Raw genomic sequence first — 19,068 nt, 5'->3', positions numbered from 1 at the left:
TCACAAAGTATTAAAATAAATGTCAGCTTCATATTTCATATGCAGCTAAACTATCATTCAAAAGTAAGGGTGAACTGTATAATTCCATATTTATTAAATTCTAAAACAGGCAAACTAAATTAATGTTCAGTGGAAAAAATTAGAACAGTGCTAGCCTCTGGGGAGTGGAGGAGCTGATGAGGAAAAATCTTTCTGGGGTGATGGTAGTGTTCTATACATTCATAGGGGCTGGGTTATATAGGTATATGCATTTGTCACAATTCAGCAACTGCACACTTAAGATTTGTGCATTTTATTGCATGAAACTGTTACATGAAAACAAAACCTGAAAACAACTACTGAACTTTAGTTAGTGATGTGCATGCTGCAAATTCAGTGGCAAACACAGTGATGTTTGCATTTACTTTGAAATGAGCAAAAAAATAAGATGGATTAATGGTTGGAAAGATGGATAGATACATGAGAAAGCAAAGACAGTAAAATGTTAGTGGTAGAATTAGTTAGTGGGTATATGGGTATTTATTGCAAAATTCAACTACGGTTTATGTTTGATATATTTTATAATATTGGGGTAAAATGTACATAAGCAAAACTGATCTATAGGGTTAGAAGTTTGGGAAATATTAACTTCGGGAAAGGAGGTGGTAGGTATACCCATAGGAGGCTGTACCAGGGAGGCTTCTGAGTTGCTGCTAACGTTCTCTTTCTTGAGCTGGTTACACTATTTGTACACTTCTTTGTATGTGTTATATTTCAACTACAAAATGAGAAAATTTAAAAGGGTCAAACAAAAAATTTCAAACAAAAAACTGAGAAAGCATATTCTTATATTCTTTATAAGACCCTATTATGGGTTGAACTGTGTCCCCCAAAAATGATTTGTTCAACATCTGGTCCCATGAATGTGAACTTATTTCGAAACAGGGTCATTAAGCATGTGATTAGTTAAAATGAGACCAAACTGGATTAGGGTGGGCCCTATATCCAACACGACTGGTGTCCTTACAAGAGGGAAATTTAGATAAGAGACACAGGGCAGAAGCCAGGTAAAAACAGAGGCAGAGACTGGTCCTGCAGCTGCAAGCCAAGGAACGTCAATAATTGTTGACAAATCACCAGAAGTTACGAAGAGACAAGGAAGGATTGGCCCTGCTGACACCTTGATTTCAGATGTCTAGCCCCTAGAACTGTGGGACAATAAATTTCGGTTGCTTTAAGCCACCTAGTTTTTGGTACTTTGTTATAGCGGTCCTAAGAAACTAATACAGGCCCTCACTAAAGGAACTTTGAAAGGATGTACTTCACAAAGAAGGAAATGATCCTAAAAGGAAAGTCTGGGTTTAAAAAAATGTGAACAAAAACACCGGTGCATATGTGAATAGATTGTAATTATAACCATTTTAATGACGAGGAAACTGAAGTACAGATACAGAGAGATTAAGGACACACAGCTAATAAATGCTAGAGCTGAGATTTGAAACCACTGTATTTGGTTCCAGAGAAAAATCAATACTTGATTAGAAGAAACAGAGACAAGAGAGACATTTCTCCTATGGTTACATATAAAGATTACTGTATAGTATAATAACACCCTTAGTAGCTTTAAATTGAGCTCAGCAACAAGATTCAAAGAGTTAGTTCTTAAAATGTCCTCAATACATGTCAATGGCTTTGGTCCAAATTATTCCATTTATATAGGGGACAAAATAATGTGGTTTGTGCATGCAGCTTTTCTTGACATAGACTCACCTAAAACCATATACCACATATTGTGTATATGGACATTTTCCTGACAATAGGATTCTTATCTTTTAGTTGAATCAAAGAATCACTGATCTAAAATGAGCATCATATCTTTCAAAACTTCACAAACTGTTTATACCCTACTAATTTTTTTCACTGAACATATGGATATTATTCCATGATAATATTTCTATTTCTAATTCTGTTTTTGTTTAATGGCTACACGGAATTCAACTGTATGAAGGTCTCGTCATTTATTTAACTCTTTCCCATACTGATGCACACTTTAGGTTGTTTCAATTTCTATATTAAAAACAATGCTACAATAGATACACTTGCACCTTTATTTCTGTGAACTTGTACAAATACATGTGTAGGCTAAATTCTTTAAGTGGCATACATAACATTTTGAGAAATTTTACCAAACTGCCTTCTAAAATGACTGTACCAATTTATACTGTCAAGAACAGCAGAAAAGGAAAATGGCCTGATTAACTCATCTCATTATATTACATATTGTTAATATATACTTATTAGCTACACACACATATGTATTATGTATATACATACTGTGTATATACACTTACATATACTGTGACCACTTATTCTTACCCTTTGCTCCTTTCCCTAATTAGTTGTTAGTCTTTTCCCTTATCAATGTATAAGCATTATTTGTCATGTATTTTAAAGATTTTTCTGGTCCAGTTCATCTTTTGACTTTACTAAAGTCTTTTTATTTTTTTATTTTTTTTTTTTATTAAATTCAGTTTTATTAAAATACATTCACACACCATACAATCATCCATGATATGCAATCCACTGTCCACAGTATGATAACATAGTTATGCGTTCATCACCACAATCTATCTCTGAACATTTTCCTTACATCAGAAAGAACCAGAACAAGAATAAAAAATAAAAGTGAAAAAAGAACACCCAAATCATCCCCCCATCCCACCCCATTTGTCCTTTAGTTTTTATCCCCATTCCTCCACTCATCTGTACACTAGATCCTAGAGTAATTTGGGCAGATAATAAAAAATATATTTACAGCCTCCCCCTCCCCAGCACCGAGGATCTGGGGGAAGGTGCGGATGTGTTGGACATCCTCACCTGGACTGGTGTTGATGTTGTTGCAAACATTGGGACTGGCGGTTTGATGTGCTGAGCCCTCGAGCACGGGACTTGCCCTTATGAAGCTCATTACCACAAAGGAGAGTCTAAAGTTGTATGTAATGGTGCCTAAGAGTCTCCCCCTGAGTACCTCTTTGTTGCTCAGATGTGGCCCTCTCTCTCTCTAACTGAGCCATCTTGACAGGTGAACTCGCTGCCCTCCCCCCTACGTGGGACCCGACTCCCAGGGGTGTAAATCTCCCTGGCAACGCAGAGTATGACTCCTGGGGATGAATGTGGACCTGGCATCGTGGGACTAAGAATATCTTCTTGACCAAAAGGGGGATGCAAAATGAGACGAAACAGTTTCAGTGGCTGAGAGATTCCAAATGGAGTCGAGAGGTCACTCTGGTGGACATTCTTATGCACTATATAGATAATACAGTCTTTTGCTTTTGTAAGGCTTTAAGATTATGAAAATATCCTAATTTTTAAAATTTCATTTTAAAATTCTGATTAGCCTGGAAATTATCTTAGTAACAGATTCAGCTTTTCCACCCAAAATGATAGTCCCAACCCCACTTATTAAATAATTATTTTTATTAATTTGAAATGCTACCTTGATCATTTACCAGAGTATCAAATATACTTGCCTATTTTCTATAATCTAAGCTATACTAATTGTAGATTTCTATGCCTATACTATAAAACTATTAATTGCCAGAATTTCATACATTTTATTATGATTCCAGCCTTACTGCTTCTCTTTAATATGTTTTCCTGGAGCTTCTCTTGTGTTTATTCTTCAAAATTGCTTAGTTATTTTGTCATGATACCCTGATATTTATTTCTCAAAAAAATAAATAGAAGCCTCAAATAAAAAACAATAAACAAAATCTCATTAGTATTTTGATTAGATCACATCAGATTTAAAGATTTTAAGAAATTTAAGAAATACATTAAATGTTATTTTTGCAATAGTGAGTGTCCTAAGAACAAGGGCTCTTTTTTCCATTTGTTTAAATCTTTTAAGTCACTCAGTAAAGTTTAAGTTTTTGTCATATAGATTTTTCATATTTCTTAGAGTTTCTAATTAGCCATGGGTGAAAATGAACATAAATTTATATGACCTAAGAAGAGATAAGGTAAAGAAGCAATCTCTGAAAAAGCCACTATTTGGACTTGCTCCAGAATAAGTAGGGGAGCCTTCTACTGGGCACATTCCCTCATCAAACACCTATTTTTACCAGAGAATGTCAACTGTGACCTGGCTCAACTTATTAAGTACCCCTTTAACTTTTCTTTGTTCACTAAAGATAGCCATTGTTGACTTCCTGCAAATTTATCAGTCCTCTAAAATTCATCACTTTAAAACAGATTTTTGACTTCCAGACTGGTTAACATTACACCCTACTTTGACTATTCGATGAAAATTACAGCTCCTATTCTTAGAAAAAGTCACATATCACATAATTTTGCATAATGCTCTAGGAGATTTATAGTCATACTGGTCAAAAACTCCTGCCATAAAAGATGACCGGGTTAGAAGGAATTGAAGCTTCTAAGGCACCCTATTGCTTCTGCTACTACAGTCATCTGCTGTTATTCCTACAGAGGTGATCCATGGACAATGGAGCATTTGTCACTTCATATGGGGGAATTTAACCTTTTTTTAAAGTCTTAATTTTGAAGTAATTTTCAGACTTTACAGAAAAGTTGTAAAAAAAAAAAAAAAAAAAAGTACAGAGAATTCCTTACCCAGAACCTCAAAAATGACCACTGGGAAATTTAAATTTTAAACAACTCCAATTTGAGTTTATGACTATGTTGCATCTCAAGCTGTTAAACAGGCAAAGGACCAATTTAATTACTAGGGTGTAAAAATAATACTAGGATAGGATCAAATCTCTTAACAATTCCAAAATCTTCAAATCTCTGAAACTGAAATTTTTTTCATAACTCCTTTGGCAGCAAAACCTGACTGAGCTTTTTGATGGTAATCATTTTACCCAATGTAAGGTGAACACTCAGGTTTGATTATGCAATGCTGTCCCAGACCTACTAGGGTGAATGCTAGTCAATATAGTCAATGTTATATAGTCAATGTACCATATTCTCAAAGATTTCAGCTAAGGGATTATAAACCTTTAATAGTCATTGTATATTATTTACCCCTCAATAACCTAGTAAAAGTTAGATCTTTGTCATCTAATCTGTACTAAGTAGCAGAGACAATATTCAAATCTGAGTCAAAGCCTTAACCAAATCCTACTACTTTTGAAGGTTGACTGAAAAAATGCACTGAAAGCTAGTAGGGAAGGAACAGAATATTCTGAAAAGATTTGGTATCCCCTTCTTTGGAGAGTGAAGTGTTTACTTAGCCCTTCTAAGCACACACCACTATAATCATCTACAATCCCTGGTCATTTTTACATGAACAGCTGATAAAAGACAGGTATCCTGAACAAGGTACTTCTGAAGCTCTTCATGCTTTTTTTTTTCATTAAAGTAAAATACAGGACCTTACCATATATTTTTTTAGTAACTTATGCACCACCCTGTAGCAATCAAAATCTTCTGTAATCCCAATTCTGTCATACAATGTGTTAATCATCTGATCCAGGAACGGATGATAACTATAAATTAAAAAATAGGTCATCTGTATTCACCTAATCAGTGGTCCTCAAATGGAGGCGATTTTGCCTTCTAGGGGACATCTGGCAAAGTCTGAAGACATTTTTTGTTGTCATAACTATGTGTCTGAGTGTGTGCTACTACAGTGGGTAGAGGCCACAGATGCTGTGAAACATCCTAAAAAGCACAGGATAGCCCCACATAACAAATGACCAACTCAAAATGTCAATAGTGCCGATTAGATACTCTAATATAAATCACTGATGAAATGGTGATCAATGAACAAAATATTGGGATAAGCTAAAGAAACCTGTATGCTATTAATCAACTGCAATATTCTTTAAAAATGGCTGTTCATATATAGCTTTTATCATGGGACTGTACGATTGTGAAAACCTTGTGACTGACACTCCCTTTTTATACAGTGTATGGGCAGATAAGTAATAAATAAAGGCAAAAATATATAAGTAAGAGGAGGGGCTAAGGGATATGGGCTGTTTTGGGTGTTCTTTTTAATTATAATTTATTTATTTATTTCTTTATTCAGAGGGGAAACTTAAAAATGGTTAACTTGGGAAGGTGCCATGTCACCTTTTATACTTGTTTGAATTTTTAACATTATGCTTTACATTATTAATTGAAAAAGGCAAAGAATACATGACTAGAAGGAAACATGAAATATTAGTGGTCATCTCTAGATAGTGGAATTATAGCAGAAATTTTTCCTTTATGATGAAGCGGTATTATTTTTATAGTAGCTACTATATATTGATTTCTTCTAACATGCCTGTTACTGACCAGGTAAGCTGATACAGTAACAGCTGAGTTAATATAGTAACAGCCATAACTCTGCAAGGTAGCTACTATTAGCTCCAGTTTACAGATGTGAAAGAGGTTAAGAAATGGACTCTAAAATCTACTGTGCATTATGTTGCTAATCTCCTTGTGGGAAACACTAAAACTGTAAGAAACTCACCCCCCAAACTCTGTAAATTCATGAGCAAAAGGCATAATCTGAGAGCAGTCCAATTTTCGATTCCTGAGACCTGGGGTATTCCAAATTAACAGAGAATATCAGTATGGGTTATAAACCCAGCAAATATACTGAACATAATACTGGAAAAAACCTCCCTCATATATCTGTGCATCTAAAGACATAAAAATATTATGCTTTAGACTATATGCTCTTTAGTTTTGAGAACTAAGTTCTGATGACAATCATTCTGAGTTGTTTCCTTTAAAAAACAGGAATACATTTTACATTTGAGAAGGAGAGATCAGTTACTCTAAAATTCAGAAAAAAAAAAAAAAAAAAAAAATTCCTAACTATGTTGGTTTCAAAAATGCACAAAGGAATTATTTCATGTTTGATGAATGTAAGACATGACTTCACTTTCAGGGGCAGCCAGGAAAAAAGAAAAGCCAGTTTTATAAATATTTATAAGTCTTGAATGTATACAATAAATGGATAATACCATCTTCTAATAAATAGATCTTTTGAAAAGGGGAAGGATTATTAGAATAATGATAATTCTGATGATTTTATCTTTGTGTAGTTATCTTGTCATGGACTAATAACAAACAGCTGACAGAGTTGGGCAGCAAAGCTCTAGAGCAAACCAAACCTTAAAGGATGTTCCTGATCAAATCAAAACACCTGACATGCTAACAACGCAGTGAGAAACTTACTTCTTATCAAAAAATGTTGAATTTTCTTTCCTCTTGGTGAATCCATTGGGTAGAAGTTTTAAGTCAATACCTTGTCTCCGGGCACGGTTTTTCATAAAGTACGTCTAGCAATCAAAACCAAACAGACAGGTTTAAAATGCCTTAAATTTCAAAGGTTCAATGCTCGATAACATAATAGTTTAAGATATACTCTGTGTTTATCATGTATCACAAACTGTGCTAAGTAGTAGTATCTCATTTAATTCACACAACAACACTGTGAGGTAATACTATTATCACCTCCATTTAGAGATGAAAATGAATGAGATTCCAAAATTACACAGCAATTTCTAAGAGGTAGAGCATGTATTCAAACCAGATCTATTTCTATAGCCTGTGCTTTTAACCACCAAAAAGATTTCATGGGGCATTTAAACAAAACAAAACAAAACAGAACAAAACCCACAAATCATTTGGCAATTATAGGATTAGCTATACAGTTCTTTATTTTCCTTTTTCTGACTGCTTTACACAACAGTTAGCTATATATGGGTATGACTTTATCATTAGACAGGTAGCACATCCAGGAAGAACCATGGCACTGACTAGTATGAAGCTCAACTCAAAGTAAGCACTGTTGGGGGTAGTACAAAACTAAGATGTGGAAACATTTTGCTTCACTCCAATGATAACCTGGGTTGGTTAAGCTGAGCTAGGGAACTCCACAGTTGTGAATGAATTAAGATCTCAGATTTCAGTTAACTCATGGAATAAGAATCGCTCAAAGAAAAAGAAAAGTATAAATCCAAGTTTTTGGTTATGTGAATGGGGATATATGATTTAAAGTGCAAAGAGTTAGACAAGTCATACGACAATAAAAAGGAGGGCCAGATATCTAAGCTAAGTAAGAAAATGATTTAAGAAATTACATGTAACTTTATAACTTTAATATGCTCAATTGGTATAGAGCCTCTCTCTGGGGTGATGGAAAGTTTTGATAGTGGATGGTGGTGATGACTGCAAACATTGTAAGTGCAATTAACGCCACTGAATTAAATATTTGAATGTGGTTAAAAGGGGAAATTTTCGGTTGAATAAATATTATTAGAATAAAAATTTTTTTAAACCCATAGGACTGTACAACACTAACAGTGAACCCTAATGGACTACAGTTAATAGCATAATTATAATATTATTTCATCAATTGTAACAAAAGTACCATACTAATGCAAAGCACTGATAATAGGGAAAATTGAGAATGTGAACGGGGTATATAGGAACTCTGTATTTTCTGCATGCTTTCTCTGTAACTCTAAAACTTCTATGATAAAAAGTAAATTTAAAAACAAAACAACAAAAAAAGTAATTAATGGGACTTTGATTTCAGAAATATTATATGGACATCCCCTCTCCCCACTGAAATCATCTAAAATGACAGATAATAGGGGAAATATATATATATAAATAAATATTTTTTAAATCACCTTAAAATGATGATAGCACAACAATGTGCATGTAATTAATACCACTGAACTGTATGTTTGAAAGTGGTTAAAACGGGAAATTTTATGTTGTGCGTGTTACCAAAATAAAAATTTAAACACACACACACGCACACACAATAACCTTAAAAGCACTGAGGTGACCAAATAGGAAATACCAGCAAATATTTAATGGAAAGTGCAAATTCAGAGAGGTAAGCAGAACAATGAAGTCACTGTTGCTAATTCTGGTAAACATGGGCTTCCCCTTTCAACAACCTCCTTCACAAGAGGATCAGAAGTCAAGACTAAGTAATTTAATGGGAATCCTTCTCCACATTAAACTGGGTCCCAGAATAATAAATACTCAGGATAAAGGTGAACCAGAAATAAACTAACCCTAGAGGATGCAGGGAAAATTGTGTTGGCTTGAGTGTAAAGGGAGAAAAACAAAACACCCCTGAGAGGTGGCCTAGGCTAGCACTTGCTCAGTTTTGCAATTATTTGCCTTACTTTGTGTGGTCAAAGAAATCTTAAGTTGTTAACTTGGTTTAAAGGAGGCCTGGATTTTCAATGTTCCCAGGTGCCTGGAAGAATAAAAATCATCTATGAAAGAAGGCCTATTTATCTCCGTTCTCAAAAAATTCTCACAAATAATTTTTCAAGGGCAAAAACAGTAGTTCTCAGTAAAAACAAGAGGCAGCAGAATCTCCTAAAATTGCAGATATTAAAAGGAACATACATAAATTACATAACAGCTCTGCAAAGTTTAAAGATATTTTTGAAAGCTTAAAAATACTTGTAATGAAGAGAAACTGTAAAAATTGACCACAAATTTTAAAAAAGAACAAAATATATTAGAAATTTTCCCAAATACATTACAGCGAACCAAAAAAAGGTGAAAAACAAATCAGAAAAGAGGTTAAAAGACTGTTAAGTTGCAGAGAAGAGAAGACCTAAGCCACATTTAATAGTTTCAGAAGAAGAAAGAATGGTGTAGAGGAAATATTTTGAAAGAAATGGGCTGATAATATCCCAGAACTGATGAAAGGTACTTCACAGATTTGAGAAGCTCAACAAATCTCAAGCAAGATAAACAAAAAGATATCTGCACTTTCATATTATAGTAAAAATACAGAACACCAAAGATAAAAAGAATGCAGCTAGAGAAAAAAGATTTCAAAGAAGGGATAGTTAAAACGACAGGTGACTTTGCAACAAGACCTTGCAACAACAATGGAAGCCAGAAGACAATGGAACAATAATTTTGAACCCAGAATTCTATAATTAGAGAAAAATCATTCAATAATCAGGATGAAATAAAATATATTTTTAGACAAATTTTTAGCAGAGGCTCCATAAAGGATATTCTAAAGAATGAATTTCAGGCAGAAAGTGTTCTCTCAGAAGGTCTAATATGATGATAGAAGGAATAAGGAGCAAAGAAGTTGGGAAATATAAAAATAAATCTAATAAACATTCACTGGTAATCAATAATTATTGTATGAGGAAAAAGAGACAATTTAAATACCTGACAACAATAAGCTAAGTCAGGAGGGAGTAATTAGAATTGAAGTATTCTAAGGCAAGTGCTGGCAAAGCAGGGCCTGAGGGCCAAATCCCACCTGCCAATTCTGTAAAAAAAAAAATTATTGGAACATAGACCATCCATTTGTTTATGTATTGTGTATGGCTGCTTTCTTGTTACAATGGCCGAGTGGAGTTGTGACAGAAACTATATGGCTTGTAGAGTCAAGCATATTGATTATCTAACCCTTTACAGAAAGTCTGCCAACCTCTCTTCTTAGGTCCCCGCATTATCTGTGAACAGGGTTAAGGCACTGGTTAAAACTTTAGACACTGATAAGAATGCGTGCTTTAAGATTAACTCAACCAATGAAAGGAAGGATAGCAACAGGGCCTATAGAGAGGAAAAATTCAAATGATAAAAAAAAAAATCAGTCCAAAAGATAACAAGAAAAAACAAAACCAACAAATGGGACAAATATCATAACAAGGTGACAAATTTAACCCAAATATATAAATAATTTATTAAAATATAAATGAACTTAATGATTCAGTTAAAGGTTACAGAACATCAGACTGGATAAAAACTGAAACCCAAATATAGATGCTTACAAAAGATATCCAGAATGTAAGGATACAGAAAGACTGAAAGGAAGAGTAAGAAAAAAGATAAACCACACAAAAATCAAGTAAAGACTAATGTAGCTCTATTACTATTGGACTAAATAGAACGAAAAGCTAGAGAAAAAAGGGCTCACCTCATAATGCCAAAAGGTTAAATATGCCTAGAACAAATAACACCTGAAGCACACATATAATAAATTTAGCCTTCGAGTATATAAAGCAAAAACTAACCAAATTACAAGGAGAAAACATACAAATCCTTTTGGTTTTTCCTACTGGGAGTGTTAACATATGTCTCTGGGAAATTGATAGACGCAAACCAAAAAATAAAAATCAGTAAGATTATAAATGATTTGAATAGCATAATTAACAAACCTGACTTATGGGCATATATAAAACACTACTTCCAACAACTGAAGAATGCTTATTCTTTTAAAGCAACAAAGAATATTACAAAACCTGAACATGTACTGAGTCATAAAAACAAGTTTCAACAAATTTTAAAGAAATGAAATCAAGAGAGAGTATGTTCTCTGACCACAATGCAATTAAGCTAAAAATAATAAGATATCTTAAAAAATCCCAAAAAGTTTGGAAATTAAGAAACACACATCTAAATTAACCATGTATCAAAGTCACTACTTCAAAATTTGTACAATCCAAGTCAAGAAATACTTAGTGAGAAATTTATTTTCTTAAAAGTACATATTAGAAAAGAAAAAAAGATCAATGAGTAATAAACCAGTCACTTATCTTAAGAAATTGGAAAAAGAACACCAACATCTACGCAAATAAAGTGGAAGGAAGGATATATAATAAAAATCAAGAAGATACATTAACAAAATAGAAAAGAAACATATAATAGCAACTGATCAGGCACTCCACAAAAGAGGAAAACCAAATGGCCAATAAAATATTTGAAAGGTGTCCAATCTCATTAGGAATCAGATAACTGCAAATTAAAACCCACAATAAAACTAAAACCAATAGCTAACATCCTACTCAATTGTGAAAGAATGAAAGCTTTTCTCCTAACATCAGGAATAAGACAAGAATGCATCCTGGTCACTACTACTCAACATTGTATTAACTGAAAGGTCTAGTCAGAGCAAGTAGGCAAGAAGAAGAAATGAAAGGCATTCACAATGGAAAGGAGGAGTAAAACTATCTCTATTCACATATGTGCTCAGATATATATAAAGCCCAAAGAATCCCTAAGAAAGCTATTAGAGCTAATAAACTACTTCAGCAAAGTTGCAGGGTATAAGAGATCAACACACAAAATTAGTTGTGTTTCTATATACCAGCAATGAACAATCTGAAAAGGAAATTACAAAAACAATTCTATTTATAATAGCATCTAAAAAAATAAAATAACGTAGGAATAAGTTTAACGAAAAAGGTAAAAGACTTTTATACTGAAAACTGCAACAAAACACTGTTGAAAGAAATTAAACAAGATCTAAATAAATGAAAAGACTTCCCATGTTCATGGATTGGAAAACTTGATATTAAGATGTCAATACTATCCAAGGTGGCTTACATATTCCATTCAATCCCGATGAAAATTCCAGCAGCCTTTTTGAAGACATGGAAAAGCCAATCATCCAATTCATATGGAATGGCAAGGGATCCCAAATAGAACAAAGTTGGAGGACTCATAATTCCCAATTTTAAAACTTACTACAAAGTTACAGTAATCAAAACAGCGTAGTATGGCATAAGGATAGCCATATACTCCATTGGGATAGACTTGAGACTCCAGAATTATACCCACATATCTATGGCCAATTTTTTCTTTTTTCTTTTTTTTTTAATTAGAAGAAGTTGTAGGTTTACAGAAAAATCAAGATGCAAATACAGAGATCTTATACTATCCTCTCCTTGCCCCTATTAAAACTTTGCACAAGTCCATTTAATAGGTATAAGAATAGTATCTTCAACAAATGGTGCTGGAAAAACTGGACTACCACATGCAAAAGATTAAAGGTATACTTGTGGTACATTTGATACAACTGATGAAAGAATATTATAATTGTACTCTTAACCATAGTCCATGGTTTACATTAGGGTTTACTGTGTTGTGCAGTTCCATGCTGTTCTTTTTTTTTAATTTTTTATTCTAGTAACATATATACAAAATAAAATTTCCCCATTAAACACAAACACATAATTCAGTGTTATTGTTCACAACATTGTACTATCATCACCACCATCCACTACCTAAACTTTTCTATCACCCCAAACAGAAACTGCACCAATTAAGCATTAACTCCCCACTCCCTACCCCACCTCGGCCCCTGGTAACCTACATTCTAGCTTCTGAGTCTATGAATTTTCTTATTCAAATTATATCGTATCAGTAAGCTCATACAACATTTGTCCTCTTGTGTATGGCTTATTTCACTCAATATGATGTCTTCAAGATTCTTCCATGTTGCTGAATGTTTGAGAACTTCATTCAGTTTTACAGATGAATAATATCCATTCTATGTACATATCACATTTTTTAATCCATTCATCGGTTTATGGACACTTGGGTTGCTTCCACCTTTTGGCAATTGTGAATAATACTGCCATGAAGATAGGTGTGCCTATGTCTAAGTGTCTGCTTCCAATTCTTTTTGGAAATATACCTATAAGTGGGATTGCTGGGACATACTCTATTCTATATTTAGCTTTCAGAGGAACTGTCCCCATAAGAGCTGCACCATTTTATATTCCCACCAGCAATATGAGTATTAATGAGTACTCCTATTTTTCCACATCCTCTCCAACATTTGTAATTTTCCTTTTTTGTAATAGTAGCCATTCTAGTGGGTGTGAAATGGTATTACATTATGAGTTTTACTTGCATTTCACTAATGGCTAATGATATTGGGCATCTTTTCATATGGCCAATTAAGTTTTGACAAGGGTGCCAAGTCCATTTAATGGGTAAAGAATAGTTTCTTCAACAAATGGTGCCAGGAAAACTGGATTTCTACATGCAAAAGAATGAAGGTGTACTCCTATTTCACACTATATACAAAAATTAACTCAAAATGGATGAAGGACCTAAATGTAAGAGCTAAAACCATAAAATTCCTAGCGGAAAACATAGGGGAAAATTCTTCATGACCTTGGATTAGGCAATGGATTCTTAAATATGACACCAAAGCATAAGCAATGAAGAAAAAACCTGATAAATTTGATTGCTCAAAATTAAAAACTTTTGTGCATGAAAGGACATCATCAAGAAAGTGAAAAGACAACCTACGGAACAGGAGAAAATATTTGGACATCATGTATCTGATAAGGGTTTACCATCCAGAATATATAAAGAACTCCTACAACTTAACAACAAAAAGACAAACCCAGTTAAAAAAAAAAAAAAAACGGGCAAAGGATCTGAATTGATGTTTCTCCAAAGAAGATACATAAATGGCCAAAAATCACATGAAAAGATCATTAGTTATCTGGGAAATGCAAATCAAAACCAAGATGAGATAACATTTCACACCCACTAGAATGGCTATTACTAAAAAAAAACAAAAACAAAAACAGAAAATAACAAACGTTGGAGAGGATGGAGACAAATTAGAACCCTTGTACACTGATATACAATGGTGCAGTTGCTATGGAAAACAGTTTGGTGGTTCCTCAATAAGATAAACATAGAATTAAATATGACCCTGCAATTCCTCTCCTACATACCCAAAAGAAGGGAAAGCAGGGACTCAAACAGGTAACTTGTACTAAATGTTATAGCAGCATTTTTCGCAACAGCCAAAAGGTGGAAACAATCCAAATATCCATCAAAAGGTGAAAGGATAAACAAAAGGTGGTATATACATACAATGGACTATTATTCAATCATGAAAAGGAATGAAGTTCTGATGCATGCTATAACATGGATGAACCTGGGAAACATTACACTAAGTGAAATAAGCCAGACACAAAAGTCTGAATATCATCTGATTCCACTTATATGAAATGTCTAGAATAAGCAATTTCATAGAGACAGAAAGTAGATTAGAGGGAGGCCAGCTGGAGAGTTGAATGGGGAGTTACTGCTTAATGGGTAAAGAGTTTGTTTGGAGTAACAAAAAAGTTATGGTAATGGATGGTGGTAATGGTAGTACAACACTAAATATAATTAATGCCACTGAATTGTATATTCAAAATGGTTAAAATGGACAATTCTGTTATATACGTGTTGCCACAATAAAATAAAAAATAAAAAATAAAAACACACAATAAAATTACATACCCACCAGACTGACAAAAAATTTTTAAATCTGACCAAATCAAATATTGGCAAGTACATGACAAAAGATACACTGTTGGGAATGTAAACTGATACAATGACTTGGCCACATCTAGTCAAGGTGGAGATATGCACACCCTCACAACAAAGCTATTCAACTACCAGGTATAAACCCATAGAGAAATGTGTACACATGGACACAGTCATGGATAAAAGTGTTCATAGCAGCACTGTTTTAAATTTTTATGATATTACAAAAATCCAAAGTTTATGTACTTTGTGGTGGTACAACAGATAGAAAACTATTCAGGATTGAGAATGGATTAGGGAAGGATATAGCTAGCAGGGAACTTTGGGAAGCTGGTATGTTCTAATTCTAGACCTGGGTGGTAGTTACATGGATATTTATTTTATAAATTATTCATTAAACTGCATATTTCCATGTTATATTTTCCTATAGGCATGCTATATTTCACAAAAAAGATAAAATTAATTTACTTATCTTTAAGCAGAATTTTAATTACACCTACTAATTAAATTTGAGGAAAAATAAGAGTTGATGCATGATAATTTTTCTTTCAGATATGAGTACTGCCATGTCTGAATCAGTAATACCAATAAGGTGTTTAAAAGGTACTAAAATTCTGCAACTCCAAGACTAAAACGACCTCTGAAAAATGAACATAATCTCATACGATGTGATTTAATCATACACTTAGAGAATTTTAGAAAACTAGTTGCAAAGCATTTCAAGTATATAAGCTTTATATTTTGCATAGTATAAAAAGAATGAAAGAGTAAGAAAATTAAATGTATTATGTAAGTACAAGTCCTGTTAGCTCTTCCTTCAAAACTGGAACTCTAATCACTTTCAATAATTCTGTCCAAGCCACCATCATTTCTCACATAAATAGTCTAACTGGTCTCCCTGTTTCCTATTTTGCCCCTAAAGTCCATTCTCCACATGGCAGCAAGAATGATCTTTTAAACACAAACATGCTCAAAATGCTATCCCAGATTCCACTGCAACTTTGAATATATTATTAACCCCCCACCACAACTTTCATTCCCTTATCTCCAAAGTTGTCTTTATTTTCTGCACACACTTAATTATATTTGCTCCTCTGCTCATCTATTCTGTTTCCCCACTATAATACAAGCCCCATGGGAGGAAGAAGGCCTTTGTTTTGGTCATTGTTGGGTCCCTAGTAACTAGAATAGCACTGGATTGTGATAGCCACTTAATATATATTTGTTGAGTGAAACAAACAACCTAATTGATTGGAAGGAATTGTAACTGGGAGAGATTAGAAGAAATCCTTACATGTTTATTTCTTATTGGCCTTTTCAAGAAAGGATCTCTAGAAATATGGTCCGCTGTTCTTGCCACATCTTCCAAAAATCGATAATCTAAAAATTATGAAACAGAAACATAAACAAATGACATAAACCAATGACCAGGAAGCATCAATCTGCTATGCATAAGATGGCTTACCACTTAGAAGATTCATTTCAGTAAACTGTTGTATTGAAACAAACGCAGTTTTATCTCGCACTCCATTACATATCAGTTCTGCTTTGTGTTTCTTTACACAGGGCAAACTGGAGAAACAGAGGAAGTACTCTTATACTTTGAAGTAACAAAAGTAGAGATAGAGGTAAAAAGGAAGGAAAATACATATATACCTGCAGGAATATCGCATACAACGTGGACATCTGTATTTTGCTTCTTCTGTACCACAAGTTTCACACCTACAAAAGCCCATATGTAACTTATTAAAATACCAAACATTAATTCTACTTATATGTTAGTAATCTCTGAATGCCAATTCAATTACTTATATTCAATTTACAAACATGTAGTCACAGTGAAGAAAGAATATGCAAAGGTAACTGATAAAATACTTGAAAACTGTCAAACATCATTCAAATACTCTCCTTTATGAAACCATCTCCAAATGACAACTACTTTACAATGCAGTTAATGATATGTAATTACGAAGACATATTAAATAAAAAATTATCACCTAATTTTTGTCTTCTTTTTATAGTATACTCAGAGTAAGATTCACTGATATATTAATTTGTAGTTCCTGGCAATATCAAAATGATTGTGTGTGTGGTGTGAATGCATATTTCCAGAAATCCAATCCATGAGCTATATACAGATATTTTGAAAACACACATACCAGAAAAAGAATATGATTAGAAGACCAAGTCAAATTTAGAGAGAGTAGCAGTTCCATCTTTTTTCTTCACTCCACATCCACCCTAGAATAATCTAAAATCGTATTAGCCATCATCTACCTTCAACTGCTCTTCCAGGATCTGCAGCCAAACTACAGCTACTTCTATTTGACCCAGTGTGTCCTAGACAGTAATATTCTCAAGAATTCAACAACTCTTATTTTCTATTTTGTCACATGATCATGCACTTTAAGGAAATTAAAATTAAACAACAAACAATATTTTCATAGTACCCATTCAGAAAGTTGACAATTTAGCTCAAATGCATTTCTGTCTGATATAACTTAATCTATATTTGTCACTATTGTAAAAGCACATTAAGAAGTCAAGCCAGAGTTTGGTTTCCAAGTATTTCAGACCCTAGACTCTCTACTTCCTAACCTGGCACTGCCCACTGAATTTACTACCAACTTCACATATTCTCACCGAACTTGTCTCCTGACAACACCGTCGCTCACGCCCTGCCCCCCCCCCACCCCCCCCAACTCAGGCTCCACGGCCACAAACTTGCACTACTTTTCATTATTACTCTGCTGATAGAGTGTAGTTTCCTTCTCTAGACAACAGAAAACGCCACAGCTTTATTCTCCGAATCGAATTTTTTCCCATCCTACCTTGACATGGCCAGCTTCCGTTTGCAGCCCATGGAGGCATTCATTTGAGGCTCTTCTTTCACCTTTGTATCATCCATCACTTCCTTCTTCAGGACATCCTTCTCTTCTTTTACATGCACTTCATCCATAATCTCCTCCTTTTTTATGTTCTGGTCAACGAAAATCTTCTCCTCTTTTATCTCCAATTTATCCTCCTTCTCTTCCTTCACTTCTAGCCAGTCCATTACCTCTTCCTTCACCGTCACTTTCTCTTCCTTTACCTCTGGTTCTTCCATCTTCTCTATTTTCACCACCAAACTACCATCCATCTCCTGCTTCACCTCCAATGTGCTTGCTTTCTCATCCTTCACCTCAGGCTCATCCTCTACCTCCTGCTTCACCCACTGTCCACCCAACATGCCTTCCCCTAGGTCCGACCAGTCCATAACTTCTTGCTTCACAACCTTTAGCTCTATTCGCATTTCCTCTGCTTTTTGTCCACTTCCTTCCTCTCCATTCTCTGTCTTCTCCAGTTTTCTCTGTTCATTCCCCTCCTTTCCACCGCCGGCCTTCTCCATCCCTGCCAAGTCCCCGACTCTCTCTCCAGACGACTCAGGTCTTATCTGCGCCCCCTCAGCTTTCCTCTTGCGATCTCCTCCCGACATCTCTTCATTTTCAGCAGCAAATTCCATCACCTCAAGCACTTGACCTCTGCTGCCACTCTGTCCCCACAAGGAGGCTGCTCCCACGCCGGGAGGAGAGAATTACCGACTGGAATACTTACAGTGGCCCACGTGTTCGGACGGGAAGCCACACAACATGAAGCGAGAACACCGACCAGGCTCTATCACCTAAATTGCTGTAAAGCAACGCTCCCGCGCTTTACCACTTCACGACTCGTAGAGTTCTTTACGACTGCTGAGGCTGTCTCGTCCGGCGAGTATTAGCGTGAGGCCACGCCCACTACGACCCACGCTTTTGGGGTTTGGCCTCGCTACGCCTTTCCCCTGGAGTGGCAGCCTTGGCCCCACCCTCGGCATCCAAAGCCTCACGCCTCTCTTAAAGAGAGAGCGGGGAGTCCGGGCAGGAGATGAAAGACCGGAAATCTTTGTAAATACGGTAGTGGGAAGACCAACTTTAGTCTGTTACCCATTAAATCTAATCTTGTGAGAAAACGGAGGAATCACCT

The 19,068-nt window shown here is 34.8% G+C and overlaps 1 protein-coding gene across 3 annotated transcripts in view; it reads right to left on the bottom strand.

The window, feature by feature from the left end:
* The window catches only part of ZNHIT6 (zinc finger HIT-type containing 6), a 65,898-nt gene extending 47,134 nt beyond the window's left edge, over positions 1–18,764 (bottom strand). For all 3 annotated transcript variants that reach the window (XM_037826740.1, XM_037826741.1, XM_037826739.1), the window contains exons 1-5: positions 17,901–18,764; positions 16,726–16,791; positions 16,535–16,641; positions 16,364–16,449; positions 7,180–7,283 (exon numbers count right to left, since the gene is read on the bottom strand). In XM_037826740.1, coding sequence (XP_037682668.1) covers positions 7,180–7,283; positions 16,364–16,449; positions 16,535–16,641; positions 16,726–16,791; positions 17,901–18,571 — 1,034 coding nt within the window. In that variant the 5' untranslated portion in view covers positions 18,572–18,764. The remainder of the gene's footprint in view (positions 1–7,179; positions 7,284–16,363; positions 16,450–16,534; positions 16,642–16,725; positions 16,792–17,900) is intronic.
* Between the last annotated feature and the right edge of the window lie 304 nt (positions 18,765–19,068).

Source organism: Choloepus didactylus, chromosome 2 (genome assembly GCF_015220235.1).
Source record: "Choloepus didactylus isolate mChoDid1 chromosome 2, mChoDid1.pri, whole genome shotgun sequence".
NCBI classification, from domain to species: domain Eukaryota; kingdom Metazoa; phylum Chordata; class Mammalia; order Pilosa; family Megalonychidae; genus Choloepus; species Choloepus didactylus.
This window is presented reverse-complemented; position numbering and strand designations above follow the sequence as displayed.